Consider the following 13,436-nt stretch of genomic DNA (forward strand, 5'->3'; position numbering starts at 1 on the left):
GCATCAGAAACTGAGCCCGACTGACATTTGTGTGGCGTCACGCGCAGAGAAGTCCCACTTGGGTCACCGCGTCCTCCCTCTGCTCCCTGTGTCCGACACCGATCATCGGATTGAACAGGAGGGTTTGCACATTCTGAGACACACGCTGCGCAGTGCGATGAAGCCACTGGATCTAATTCCCTGGTGGCGTTAAGAGCCTGCTCCATCAAGAAATAAAAAACAGAAATTCGGTTGCATCACAAGTACAAACAACAAGACAGTAAACCTGAGGATTTTAATCAGAACGAGTTACATGACTTGCTGCCTTAATTACATCCCTTCTGCAGCCCATTCAAACGGACAGCTTGGCTGTAATTCTTTTGGAAAAACATCTGTGCACAGTAGAGCCTTGTAAAACAAAACAAAAATCTGTTGCTTTGTCTTAGCTGATACCTTAATGTTTCTAATGGTCTGGTTGAAGTTAAAGCTTTAAATACAGCAGAAGCTAAAAAACGGCTGAACATCCTCCTGATTGGGGGGGGGGGTTGCTATGACCCTGTAGCTAGATGGAATGGCTCCACCACTGCTTATGAGACAAAGGTAAAAAAAAAAAAAAAAGATAAAATTGCTTATTCTGCCCCCAAAAAAGGGAGATTTAGCCACTTTATGACCTATACGGTATCTTATCAGTAAGTTTCAGTCATTCATCATGAGCTCTCCCTGAACAAATGACTCATTAGAGCAGATAGATTTAGCCCATAAAATCTCTAGTTCACTTGCACTCTGTCAGCCATGCCAAAATCTTCAGACCCATTACACCCTTCACATGAGCTCCATTAATACCCCAGCCAAGCAAAAACATTTTCTTCCTCCCCTCTTTATTAGAGTATTATTGCAGGCTATATGAGGCTGAGGTAATGGCACGTCGCGGGAGCTACCGAGAGCTTCTGGCTGAGCATCAGACCGTCAGCATCCTTAGAGAGCAGCCGCAGCCACGGAAGAAATCCTCCTGAAATCCTGGAGGATGTAACGCTGGTCTATGGTGTAATCCTCGGTGCAAAGGGGGTTTTTATTTTAATTTTGTGTTTGTTTGTTTGTTGTTTTTTTTTTTAAGAACTTGGCGTTTGTGATGTAGCATTTTGGACAGAAACGGGATCATTTAACTACACACGCCTGCAGTGCGCACAGAACACTGGCGTCCTCGACCGCCTATATGACCCTTTCTTCGTGTGAGGGCTTAGATTTTGCATATTCCCACTTATCTCTTTCACCTTTTTTCGATTTTGCATCCAGCATAATTCGCCTTCATTTATTTTTTTTTTTAGCCCTGTCGCATTTTTCTCACGTTCAGCTTGCTCTGGCATCATTTTTTAAGCGAAGCAATGCACCCCCCCCCCCCCCCTTTAAAAGCCCAGTTGGTGCTGGTGAACGGGACACCTCGGGCTGACCCCAGCCTAACAAAGCCAACTACTAGTCACTGTCTGGGAACCTTTTATCCCATTCTTTTATTGGAGGCCTTTCTGACCGGCCGCGTTTTGTTGCGCGTCCTTTGACTCGCCACAAGGCCAAATATGGCCCCACCGTCCCCTCAATATGGACGAGATTAATTTTTCAGCTCCGGCCATCTGTGTGGGGGTAAAAGTCAGTCACCTAAAAGTCATAAATCTACAGTCCGTTCCTTCTTCAATTGGCGTACGGGAGGGGGTGGGGAGCGCGCAGATGAGGAGACGAGATTAGATAGAGTCGGCAGTCTTTAGGCTTTTTAAACGTTATTTTTCAAAGTCCACAAACATCTATGATTAACAATTTTCCCCAACAGCAAATCTCCATTAGTCCCATTATGAACATTTTTTTCCCCCCTTCAAATTATCCAATTACGTCTGACATAAACAACCCGAGGTGTTGTCTCTCATTGGCTGGCCGCAGGGTCACGTGGCCCGCGCGGCTGTCCGTCTATTTGACAGCCGCAAGGATGGCTTGATGCCAGAGGGGGAAAAGAGACAGAGAGAGGGGAGAGAAAGAAAAATTAGTATTCTCCTACCAGCCTCGCTATAAATCAATCATGGAGTCCTACGTGGTGAGCTGTAAATATGCTGAGCCGCAGTTCCCGCCTTGTGAAGAAGATTACAGTAATTTTAGTGACCAAGGGGGGTATTACAACAACCCCCAGGACAGTGGTAGTTATGGAGGGGGCTACCAGCCCATGCAGCCCCCTCCGCCTCCATACACACCACAACAAACCGGCTATCAACGCTCTTTGCAGGGGAACCAGCGGGAGGATGGAGAGGACCACTCGCAGCACCAAGGTGCGCCCTTCCCCGGCTACAGAGAGACCGTGGCGCCCGGGAAGGAGAGGTACCCCGTGGGTGACCTGCAGTGCCAGGCCTGGATGACCTGTGCGAAGCCCGCTCAGGTGCAGAGGAAAACGGCCTGCCAGGGCAAAGACAAGCCGCCCATTGTTGTCTACCCTTGGATGAAGAAAGTGCACGTCGCGCATGGTGAGACAGCCTGAAGAGTTGCATCTTTCTCTCTCTACTCCAAACTCTCTCCATTTCATTTCTCCATCATTTCAGATTGTCTAATTCCCTTGTCTTTTTTAAAAATTTTTAAATCTCTGATGCACTCCCACTCTCTCTCTCTCTCTCTTCTTTCTTTCTAGTGTTTTGTCCATTTGTGAGCACCGCTTTTTGTTGTCGAGTTATTTATGATCTCAGTGAGAGTCAGGGAGAATTACAACCCCTATAAAGTTTTATGGCCCTGCCACGGCGTGTGTGTGTGTGTGTGTGTGTGTTGGTGTGTGTGTGTGTGTGTGTGTGTATCTGGTGTCCGGCTGAACAAAAAGCTGCAAGTTAAAAGTAGAAATTGTTTCTTGGATCTCTTCCCAGTCAACCACAAACGAAGATTAACACGGAAAAATACCACATGATATTAACTAAATTTATGTTTAAATAAGATTTTAAAATATTAGACTTTCACGCTTATTCGATTGGGTTAACTTAGTAAATAGGCTATTGTTATATACCCTAATAATAAAAACAACAGTAATGCTTAAATCCGAAATTGAAAATAAAATAAATGCGGTAAAATTAAATACATTTTCTATGTTTTTCTCTATTTCTCTGTGCATTTTTTCTGGCTTTAATTCTCTCTCTCCTTTCTTTCTCTCTTTGTTTTTTTTACAGTTAACCCGAACCACGTGGGACCCGAGCCAAAGCGGTTGCGGACGGCCTACACGCGCCAGCAGGTCCTGGAGCTCGAGAAGGAGTTCCACTTCAGCCGCTACCTCACGCGCCGCCGCCGCGTCGAGGTGGCCCACGCGCTCTGCCTGTCCGAGCGGCAGGTGAAGGTGTGGTTCCAGAACCGGCGCATGCGCTGGAAGAAGGACAACAAGCTGCCGAACACCAAAGGACGAAGCAAAAACAAGAAAGCGACGGACAACAGCGGCAGCGGCGGCGGCGTCGTCGTCGGCGGCAACGTGAAGGCGGTGATAACCGTGTGAACACACGATGGCCCGAACGGAGCGCGGCCGTCGGAGGCAGCCACGTTAGCACCTTCACTCGCCGAAACTGACGTTGCTGAAGCGCTGCGGGGCTTGACCGCGGTCCCGAGACACTTCCCAACCGCTTTAGACTGATCCACCGACAGACCAGCAGAAGGCCGTGCAGATGCTGTAGCTACTGCGTCCGTGTCGCCTCAGATTTTTATGGCTCCTAAATCTTTCTGTTGTGCAGAGGTTTTGCATCACTTTTTTTTTTGTCTGGTATTTCATTCATTAACGAAAGTCAAGTCTTTCGTTTAGGGCTGCAATTAATGATCATGTCGCTATTGATTAGTCTGCCGATTATTTTCTCAATTAATCGATTGATCGTTTAGCCTACGAAACGTCAGAAAGATTGGTGAAAAATATCCGTCTCAGTTTTCTCAGACTCCGCGTTGACCTCTTCAGACGCCTCACTTTGCCCAACCAACAGCCCAAACCCCAAAGATATCCACTTTACAGTGATATGAAACAGAAAAATCAGGAAATCTTCATATCTTAGAGGCTGAAAACTGCTTATTTTTCCTGCTATTTGGCATTAAAAAAAAATAGTTTTAACAATTAATCAATGATCACAATAGTTACAAATAGCCAGTGACTTTTTTTTCTGTCTATCTACTAATCGATCAATCGGGTAATCGTTGCAGCTCTACTCACATTTAGTTAAACTACGCGGCTTTACACGGTCTGACATCTCCGGTGCACTTAGGGATTAGCTCCAGGTTTAGACATCCGACATTACAGCGCTGCTATAACCGGTGGCGGTCTTGCCCAACGCTCCCTATCTGCAGTGGACGAGGACGGGTCGTGTCTTTTGGAGAAAACAGGGTTTTATTTCTACAGGGTAAACACAGTACAGGGTTTTATAATAGCTACCCAAAAGGATGGCGTAGACCTAACTTATGAATATGCACATTACCAAAATGTTGTCTCCGCAGACTGGAGCTTAAAAAAGGGGGAAAAAAACAATTAACAGAAGACCAGGAACAGCGAATTGCTGGGTGCCTGACCCGCAGACTGGTTGGACAAATAATGTTGTAGCTTTTATTTTGTACATAGAGGAGCATCCAAAACAATGCATATTTAGTAGGATAAGTAGCCATATGCCGAATTGTCTCTTTTTTTTTTTTAAATCTCCACAAGGTGAATAAACTTTTCATTAACTTTAGAGGAGAAGTCTCACATTTGTACGCACGGGGACACGAATAAAGAATTTAAAAAAGGCCAAATTGGATGTACAGGTGTTTTATGCAGGACACGTGACTGTAAATCCAACAGATGTTTCTCAGGGTTGCAGGGTTTTAACGAAGAGAACTTCCTGAAAGGTCTGCTGCTGCGTTCGCAACGAGAGGTCTGAAACGATCCTCTCTGGATTCGCGTGGTGTTGCATTTTCAAAGAACGTGTTCTCTCTCTGATTCCAGTTTAATATGCTATTGACCTCTGCTTTAGCCTAAGCCAGTACTTATTAGCCCCGACGAGGAGGTTACGTTTTCCCCCACGTCTGTCTGTCTGTTTGTTTGTTTGTGTGTTTGTTTGCCTGCCAGCAGGATTACGCAAAAAGTACTGAGCCGATTTGCACCAAACTTGGCGGAGGGATGGCGCATGGCCCGGGGAAGAACTCATTCAATTTTGGTGCGGATCCGGTTAAAGGAGCGGATCCTGGATTTTTTTTTTTTAAACTCACTTTCGTTGCCATTGCGAGATAGAGCATTTTTCACCTTGGCGATTTTGGGTTTTATTTGTATTATTTAGAAGCATATTTTATTCTCCGTAGCAAGCATCATCTATGTTCTTCTTTATGTGTTCATTTTTGGAAAAAAAAACAAAACAAAAAGTAAAACTCTTCGTGTAAAAATTTTATATGTGGAAACGTTTTGATAAAAAAAATAAAAATGTTTCAAATTGCAAAAGCTGCTACTATATTTTTCCTCATGACACACACACACACACACACACACACACACACACACACACACACGCTTGTTTTTCTATGGTGGAGGGCGACGGGATGGTTTAAGAGAATCAACGGAAGTCCTACTCCAAAACACGGTCTACGAATGAAAGACGAATCCGTGATCTTCACCTCTAGCTCAAACAAAGAATCGGACCGTTGTGCGCAAAAACAACCTCCCTTCACTGCCAAAAGACGTGAACGTAGCCAATGAGGGAAAGGTAACGACTGCCTAACCTAAACTCAAACGGAGTGATCCTCTGGGTCATACGCGATCTTCGGTACGGTCGTAATTTAACGGAGCTTCCAGGCGCCTGAGGTGAGCCAAGACAAATATCTGCTCCGTGATGTTTCAGCTGAGACGCGTCTTAAATGTGGCGATTTTTCTCCCGTGGGAGGATTTAAAATGTGTTCCGACTTATTCGGCAGATAAACGCCGATCTTTAAAAACACTGTCCGAGGGGCCAGGGCAGAGATATAGTGGCCCCCGGGACCCGCTGTGGGAGACAGCTGTTTCAGACTTAGACAGAGGAGCTGCTGTTAAATTAAAACAGCTAGAGCGTCTGCATCGTATGTGGTCGTAGCCGGCGGAGAGCAAAATGTTAAAATATGACAGCAGGCTTGAATATTAGCTGAGATGTTATTCCCTGCCTTTAAATTTATAGATGACAGACACACACTGCAGGCTGCATTAGACACGGACTATCAGCCTCCCTATATGCCTCCAAAATTATTCGTAGCCATGTGGAAGATCTCATACCGGATCTTACGACTTCTATGCACTTTTGATGCATCCTTTACGCACAGCGTAGAGAGAGAAATCCTCTGTGTGTGTGTGTGTGTGTGTGTGTCTGTGTATTTCTGTGTTTTAACGTGTTTAGTAGGAAGCTCTTGAAACACTCTCTCTCTCTCTCTCTGTGTGCGCGTGTGTGTGTGCGCGCGTGTGTGTGTGTGTGTGTGTGTGTGTCTGTGTATTTCTGTGTTTTAACGTGTTTAGTAGGAAGCTCTTGAAACACTCTCTCTCTCTCTCTCTCTCTCTGTGCGTGTGTGTGTGTGTGCGCGTCTGTGTGTAAGGGAAGTGAGCGCTTAATTGGTGGCTTCCGGTCGAGACGCGGTTAAACGTGCAGGAAAAGGCACAACGGGGCTGACACGCAGCGCGACCTGGAGTATCCGTCATCGCATGGTGGGGATCGACCACAAACCCTGACCGGCGAGGCCAACAAGAGCCCAAATATTCACCCGGAGACCAAAAGCTTCCGAAACCCCTGCACGTCTGCAATTTGATACGCGATAGACAAAGAAAAACCAGGGATGCTTCCCTTGTTCTACTCTGCTGTGGGGAACCACTCAACAATACAGTCAAAACCACTGACAAATGTCAAAACTATAAATCTGGAGTTTAGTACTCTGATCCTACTCTGGGCACATGCTCGATTTTTATATTGTGTCCCAACTTTTCAAAGTGTACACACAAAAACAAACAAACAATAAACAAAGATATGCTAAGTTTATTTAAATTCAAATGGGGAAAAAGATAATTACAAATAAACTTGACACCAGCTCACGTACGAGGCCCGTCGGTGTCCCCACTGAATGCCGCTGAAACGAAACACTCAATATCGTCCCATTTCACAAATCTCAGTGCCCCAGATGCGCGTCTTTGCGCCTGCGCGACCGTTCTGCATGTAACTGTGTGTCACACCAACCTGGTCCCTTTCCAGTCCGACCGCGGTGAAGCAGGCACGCCGCCGACTGGTTGCACAAAGTACTGCAGCCTGAGAGCGCGGGAGCGGGAGGGGGAGAGAGACAGAGAGAGAGAGAGCTCTAGCAAACTTCCGGACTTGGGTGAGATCGGTTTGAAAACAGCCCGCACGGCAGTGTGCGGGATTTAGCCGTACAGTCTTCTGGATAAACGAAACGCGTAATTCATACGATACGAAGTCAGGAAGTTGGTGTGAGGAGGAGATGGCAACGAGAACACGCGTAATACAAACAGATTAGCAAAACACACAAACGTTTCCAAAGCTTACAGTGTCCACTCGCTGAGGCCTTACCGTGAGTTTGCCCGCACCCTCGCCGTGTACTGCCGCCTCCCGACAGCCCGCGGAAAAATCCGCCAAACATTTCCGGTGCGATTTGGCGGGCATATGAAGGCAGAACCGAAAGGGGGCGGGGGGCGGGTCACGGGCACACGGCACCTGCTGCAGTCTCCGGCTCCGGAACTAAAAAATATATCGGAGCAACAGTCTCCGCTCGGGACATTATTCGCAGACGGACCAGTCGGTGACTGCAGAACAAGCACTTGCCCTTAAACTTGCATGCAGTGGACTTTACCCCACCTGCATTACTATTGTTATTATTATTAAACAATAAGGATATAACGGCACAGCTATGTCTCTTGCGGCAGAGGCTTTCGTGTCGCAGATGGCAGGTAATTATAATAACTGTTATTGTTTATGTAGCTGTCTTTAGCCAGCTAGCTAACATCGCTACCGTTTGTCCCTAGATGGCTAACCGAGTGTAGCGCCCATTTTAGACAAATAATAACAATAAAGGATTCATGTTTAAAAACAAAATACAAACCCGGGGGAGGACGGCGGATTAAAGCCGGAGCAGTTCGGCAGGATTCACGTCGATGACATCCTTGTGTCGAGTTAGGAAAACACCATTTATTCCAGTGAAGCGCGGCTAAATTATTGTCAAATTGATAAATGTGCCATCTTGGATTTTACGCGGCGTATGTAGAAATTAATGGGATTTACCCGCGCTCCGTCGGGAATCGGTCGTGTTTTTCTTTTCCGTGTCGACGCCTGACATTAACCTGATCCGCCTGTGAACTGTTGCTGAGAGGTCAGCCTCTGCTGTGAAGGGTCTATATGTTCAGTGTGTGTCCGTTAAGCAACTAGATTCGCACCGAATATCTGAGAAGGAGCGGCATCAAGGCCAGGCCTAGCATGGGGATGTTCAGCATAGTGTCAGAGCCCCTGTGTTCATTCCTATTTAATTTAGCGTGACATCAATGCATTGTGAATGTATTGCACAGGTAAATGAGGTGAATGTTAAGTGTTAAACTCACCACCTTGTCATTTTGTGTCTGTGTGTCTGGTTTTGACATTGACAGCTGCCGAGCCTTGGCCTGAGAATGCAACCTTGTACCAACAGCTGAAGGGTAGGCAGTGTTGATCTGAAATGGAGAAACAGTATGAATGGTCACTATCGATGTGGAGGTTTTACATTAGGTTTCTGTTTGTTTGTTTGTTTTTTTCTTACAGAGGATCAGATTCTGCTGTCAGACTGCGCCTCGTCTCTCGCTGTTCAGGTGAAGTTCTGTTTGTGTGTGTGTGTGTGTTGTCAGCAGCGTATGCAGTGCTGTGTAAAAGCTTTAGGCCAATAAAACTGAAGTGAGTGTGGTTTCAGAAATAATGCCGTGAATAGTTTTTACTTATTGACTTCATACAAAGTGCAGTAAATGGAAAAAACCTAAATCAAACCAGTATTTGCTGTGACCCCCCCCCCTTTGCCTTTAAACCAGGACCAGTTCTCCTCGGTACACCTACGCACAATTTTCCAAGGTATTTGGCAGGTGGATAGTTTCAAGCGTCTTGGAGAACTTGCCACAGTTCTCCAGTGGATTGAGGCCGTTTCAGTGTCTCCTGTCTCTTCATGTGATCCCAGACTGACTCCATCATGTTGTGATCGAGCTGCAGAATGAATCCGAGGTCGATCATGCGCCTCCCGAATGTTACAGCGTGATGAATGAGAATCTAAACATTTAAAGTGCCAAAAGCTTTTGCACAGTACTGTATGTGTCGGCATATCTTATGTGGACGTTTGTTTCTGCATGCATTATACCGCCCTGTGAATTTGTATGTAATTTAATAGATGACTTAAATGATTAATGGATCATCAACATTATCATCTTTTAATTTCTCGTCGATTGCGTCACCTGTCACTTAATTGCTTGACGACTTTTCGACCCTGTCCTGGTTCTCTGCTGTGCAGGCCTACCTCAGGATGTGCGATCTGCCAGTGCAGGTGGTTTGCAGGGCGAATGCTGAATACATGTCACCCTCTGGTTAGTACAGATGCTGCTGCAGAGTTAAGTTTGCTCTGTCTTGTTCCTTTCAAGTTATGATTACAGTGTTCTAATCCCAGCCTTGTTGCAGCATCCTGGTCTTTATGGTGTGGTCTGTCCCACTGAAAATGTAATGTTAACTGTGGCAGTCCCCATATCTTGTCTTCACATATAGCCTGATTGTATCTAGAGCCACCTAGCTACGATATCAGTATCTCTCTACTGTTGCTGGTTTGGAAATTGATTGATATTTAGCTTTTGTTGGAAATTCAATGTTAACACTTCTAACCACTTCTCAGTCTTTGAAGTGTGCTCTATCCCACTGCAAAATGCACAGTGTGAACTTTGTATGCCGATTTTGACTAGATCCAGGTGACACATGAGCATTTTTGACTGAATGAGGCTCGAGGACCTGTTGTGGTTATAGGTTTTCTGAAATGAGTCTAATGATGTTTAATGACCTGTCTTTCTCTCCCTTTCTCTCTCTCTTTTTTTATTTTTTATTTTAAATATATGTCTCTCTGTAGGTAAGATTCCCTTTATTCATGTAGGGAACCAGGTGGTGTCAGAACTTGGGCCAATAGTGCAATTCACCAAAGCTAAGGTGAGTAACACATATACTGACACTGACGTTTTCATTGAATTTATCACTGCCTGTTTAATGCTCAGAGACATTTTAATCAATTAAGTTCTTATGTAGATGTAGTTTTCTAGGATTATTACACATTTTAGGAATTCCCTCTATAGTCTGTTAGTGTGCTTATTTTATTTATTTATTTTTTTAATAGGATTCACCCAAGCTTGGAGGAAAACTAATTTTCTCTCTCTGTGTTTTCGGGTTTTCAGGGTCGTTCTCTGAGCGATGGTTTGGATGATGTTCAAAGAGCTGAAATGAAAGCGTACATGGAGCTGGTCAACAATATGCTGCTTACTGCTGAGGTACACACACACACACACACATTTACACTCACTGCCAGGTAACAAAACACACAGCTGAAACAATAATACTGGTACTAAAACCTCAACACAGGTACACACAATAGTTATCAATATTTCTGGATAATATAATTCCATCATTCAGATCCATTCTCTTCTCTACAGCTGTACATCCAGTGGTGTGATGACGCTACAGCTGCTGAGGTGTGTATGCTTGTTTTTGAATTTAAAAAAAAAAAGGAGGGGGGGGGGTTACAGTGATCATTCATTGCCTCTTAATCACATGTTCTGCATGTGTTTTGTGTAGATTTCCCGTCCCAGATACAGCAGTCCTTACTCGTGGCCTCTGAGTAACATCCTCGCCTATCAGAAGCAGTGGGAGGTTCGCAGGAAGATGAATGCCATTGGCTGGGGAGGGAAAACCCTGGAGCAGGTTAGCGGCCACCTGGGGATGAACGTTTGATGTTTTACAAGTTTTGCAATTCTTTTCAGGTTTCCCCACATACTACTTATGTTTTTGTGGTCTCTCAAAATGTTGACATAAATTGACATAAATTGACAAAAACACAAAAACCTTTTTGTCCGTTGTGTGTTTCAGGTTTATGAAGATGTGAGCCAGTGCTGCCAGGCTCTCTCCCAGAGGCTGGGAACACAGCCATACTTCTTTAATAAACAGTATGTATCTGTCTGTTTGAATGTGTGTGTGCGTGTGTGTGCGTGTGGCTCTTGTTTTTCCACTAATTCCAGTCCAATGTGTCTTGTTTTTCTCTGTCATAGCAGCTGAATGATAAATTGCAATAGGGTGGCATAGTGATTGAGGATACTTCAGTTCTTCAGCAATATGCTGAATCCCTGCGGATTGTTTGATGTAGCTGACCTTAAAGGAGCCCAAGTCAAAATCGACAAAAGATGTTTGGAAGCATCTGCCAGCTTTTTCGTTAGCACCACCTTGTGGTGTAAAAGTGTCATGGCGTCCTAAAGATCTCTCTCTACCTCCTAAGAATATGTGGTGTGTCTTAAGGCCTGTAAACAATTGATGAAACCCAGCAGCCAGAGTTTGTAATATACTGTGGGTTGATATCATGTCTTCTTTTAACCAGGCAGTTCCGATTTGTCATATGTAGCTGAGTGAAAAAAGGGGATGAAATGATTGGTGGGAAGTAAGGAAGTTTCTCAGTGCAAGCAGAAATGATGTGATGCATCACTGATAAAGGTTTCAACCATAGGTGATACATTTTAAATATAACTAATGATCACTATGTTGATTAAAAATGGCAATTTGTGCATTATAACAGCAATAATATTTCCGACCTAATCTCTACCTACCCCTAAGGTCATAAAATAAGACTTGCTGCACAACACAACTAAGATTAAATGAAAAAATCTTTCAATTAAATGGTTAATTTCAGCAGTAACATACACTGAGTGTGTGTCTCTGTGTGTTGTAGGCCTACAGAGCTGGATGCGTTGGTGTTTGGTCACCTTTTCACCATACTGACAACCAGACTGACCAGCAGCGAGCTGGCAGAGAGGATCAAGAGCTACAGCAACCTGTTGTCGTTCTGCAAACGTATCGAACAGACCTACTTTGAAGGCAAGAGCTCCTGAAGGACTGACAATAGCCTCTCCTTCTCTGTATTTTCTCGTCTTGTACATTCTGTCTTTCCGTTGCTCGTTCCCTCCCTGTGGCACTGAGAAGCTAAAAACTGCTCATATTGACATACGTGTCCCTCCTCGATTCTTCCTTTACTGCCCATTTTGCTTCCTGCTTGTACATTGTTGCATGTTGCTGATAGGAGTCCAGGCGAGCCAGTCCATTAAAGGACTAAGATGTGTCAACTGCACATAAATAAATATCCCAGGAAGGGAGTTCTTTATTATGATTCCAGGTATGGCTAGCACCAAAGTACCCTAAAGTCACAGTAAAGATCATTCTAAAGGGTATTAACAACAAGTAAATGATCTAAAAAGATTCTTCCAAGTTTAAATACATTTGTCAGAATGATGAGAATACAACTGCACACACCAGTCTGATCTGCATATCCGACTTAGCTCAACTGGACTATTTTCAACAGACCACGGGGCCTTTACATTTCCAGCGTTGCAGGAATTCAATAAAAATATTGATGATGATAATACAACCCTCAGTGAATTTCCAGAAGTAGATCAAAGGTCAGGATTAAATGTAGAACAGAGCTCCCAAATCTTCCAGCGATTTATCGTCAGGCTCAGTGACACCTCAGCAGGGTGGAGGCTGCTCGAAACAGAGGCCAAGACTTTATTTAAACTTTGCTTTTCCACATTTTGCACTCTGTTCCACAAGAATGCTCTACTTTTACCCACCGACTCTCAGAGAGGTTGGGTATGGATTTTGCAGCTGTGTGACATGGCTGCTTTTCAGAAGGCGGGACTCCACTTGAACCCTGTGAGGTCAAATGGCTTTTTTTTTGTTGCTTTTTTTTCTTTTTCTCTCCCCTAGGAACTTCAGAAGCCTGTAAGAAATGTGAAACAGTGTTGGCATACCTTTTTTAAAAATCCGTGCTTTTCTTCTGTACAAAAAACAAAAACACGTGAACATAATGATGAAGAGGATGTGATGTATTCCTTAGTTTTTCCACTGTTTTCTTTGTGTGGATGGAAAGTGCCTACAAAGTAAAAGTCATTCAACTCGACACGCTGTGTTTTTATTCGTTTTTTTGTTTTGTTTTTTTCCCCCAATGAAAAAGCTTTGGTTTAAACAGAGGAAGCTCATTCGTGTTTTGATGATGTTGGAATTTATCACACAAACCTTACACCCAGTGACCACTTCCTTAGGTACACCTCTACAATCCAGCGCAATCCCATACGACAACTATATCAATTGTATGTTTATTATTGAGGTCATTGTTAAAGGCGGTGGTGTACTAGACTGCACTGAGAGGAGTTCCTTTTCTTTTTTTCTTTTTTTTTCTTTGTC

The 13,436-nt window shown here is 44.4% G+C and overlaps 2 protein-coding genes across 3 annotated transcripts; both read left to right on the forward strand.

Annotated features, from left to right (window-relative positions):
- The first annotated feature begins 1,893 nt into the window (after positions 1-1,893).
- LOC120796662 (homeobox protein Hox-D4b-like) lies at positions 1,894-3,478 on the forward strand. Its single transcript, XM_040139702.1, has 2 exons — positions 1,894-2,477; positions 3,162-3,478. The coding sequence occupies exons 1-2, from the start codon at positions 2,042-2,044 to the stop codon at positions 3,476-3,478; spliced, it is 753 nt and encodes a 250-aa protein (XP_039995636.1). The 5' UTR covers positions 1,894-2,041.
- A 4,382-nt stretch (positions 3,479-7,860) lies between these two features.
- Positions 7,861-13,152, forward strand: mtx2 (metaxin 2). Of its 2 annotated transcripts, none has more exons than XM_040139779.1 (10): positions 7,861-7,900; positions 8,591-8,638; positions 8,742-8,788; positions 9,472-9,544; positions 10,072-10,148; positions 10,391-10,483; positions 10,646-10,684; positions 10,788-10,913; positions 11,079-11,155; positions 11,929-13,152. In XM_040139779.1, the coding sequence occupies exons 1-10, from the start codon at positions 7,861-7,863 to the stop codon at positions 12,086-12,088; spliced, it is 780 nt and encodes a 259-aa protein (XP_039995713.1). In that variant the 3' UTR covers positions 12,089-13,152. The 2 variants fall into 2 exon arrangements, with proteins under 2 accessions (XP_039995713.1, XP_039995714.1); XM_040139780.1 differs by lacking the exon at positions 7,861-7,900 and adding an exon at positions 8,188-8,319.
- Positions 13,153-13,436: the final 284 nt, after the last annotated feature.

Source organism: Xiphias gladius, chromosome 11, assembly GCF_016859285.1.
Source record: "Xiphias gladius isolate SHS-SW01 ecotype Sanya breed wild chromosome 11, ASM1685928v1, whole genome shotgun sequence".
Taxonomy (NCBI): Eukaryota; Metazoa; Chordata; class Actinopteri; order Istiophoriformes; family Xiphiidae; genus Xiphias; species Xiphias gladius.

Excerpts from the sequence above, each read along its gene's own strand:
- LOC120796662 (XM_040139702.1), top strand. The coding sequence starts at position 2,042 with ATGGAGTCCTACGTGGTGAGCTGTAAATATGCTGAGCCGCAGTTCCCG. Across the intron at positions 2,478-3,161 it reads GAAAGTGCACGTCGCGCATG|TTAACCCGAACCACGTGGGA; the intron begins GTGAGACAGCCT and ends TTTTTTTTACAG.
- mtx2 (XM_040139779.1), top strand. The coding sequence starts at position 7,861 with ATGTCTCTTGCGGCAGAGGCTTTCGTGTCGCAGATGGCAG. Across the intron at positions 8,639-8,741 it reads CTTGTACCAACAGCTGAAGG|AGGATCAGATTCTGCTGTCA; the intron begins GTAGGCAGTGTT and ends TTTTTCTTACAG. Across the intron at positions 10,914-11,078 it reads GAGGGAAAACCCTGGAGCAG|GTTTATGAAGATGTGAGCCA; the intron begins GTTAGCGGCCAC and ends TGTGTGTTTCAG.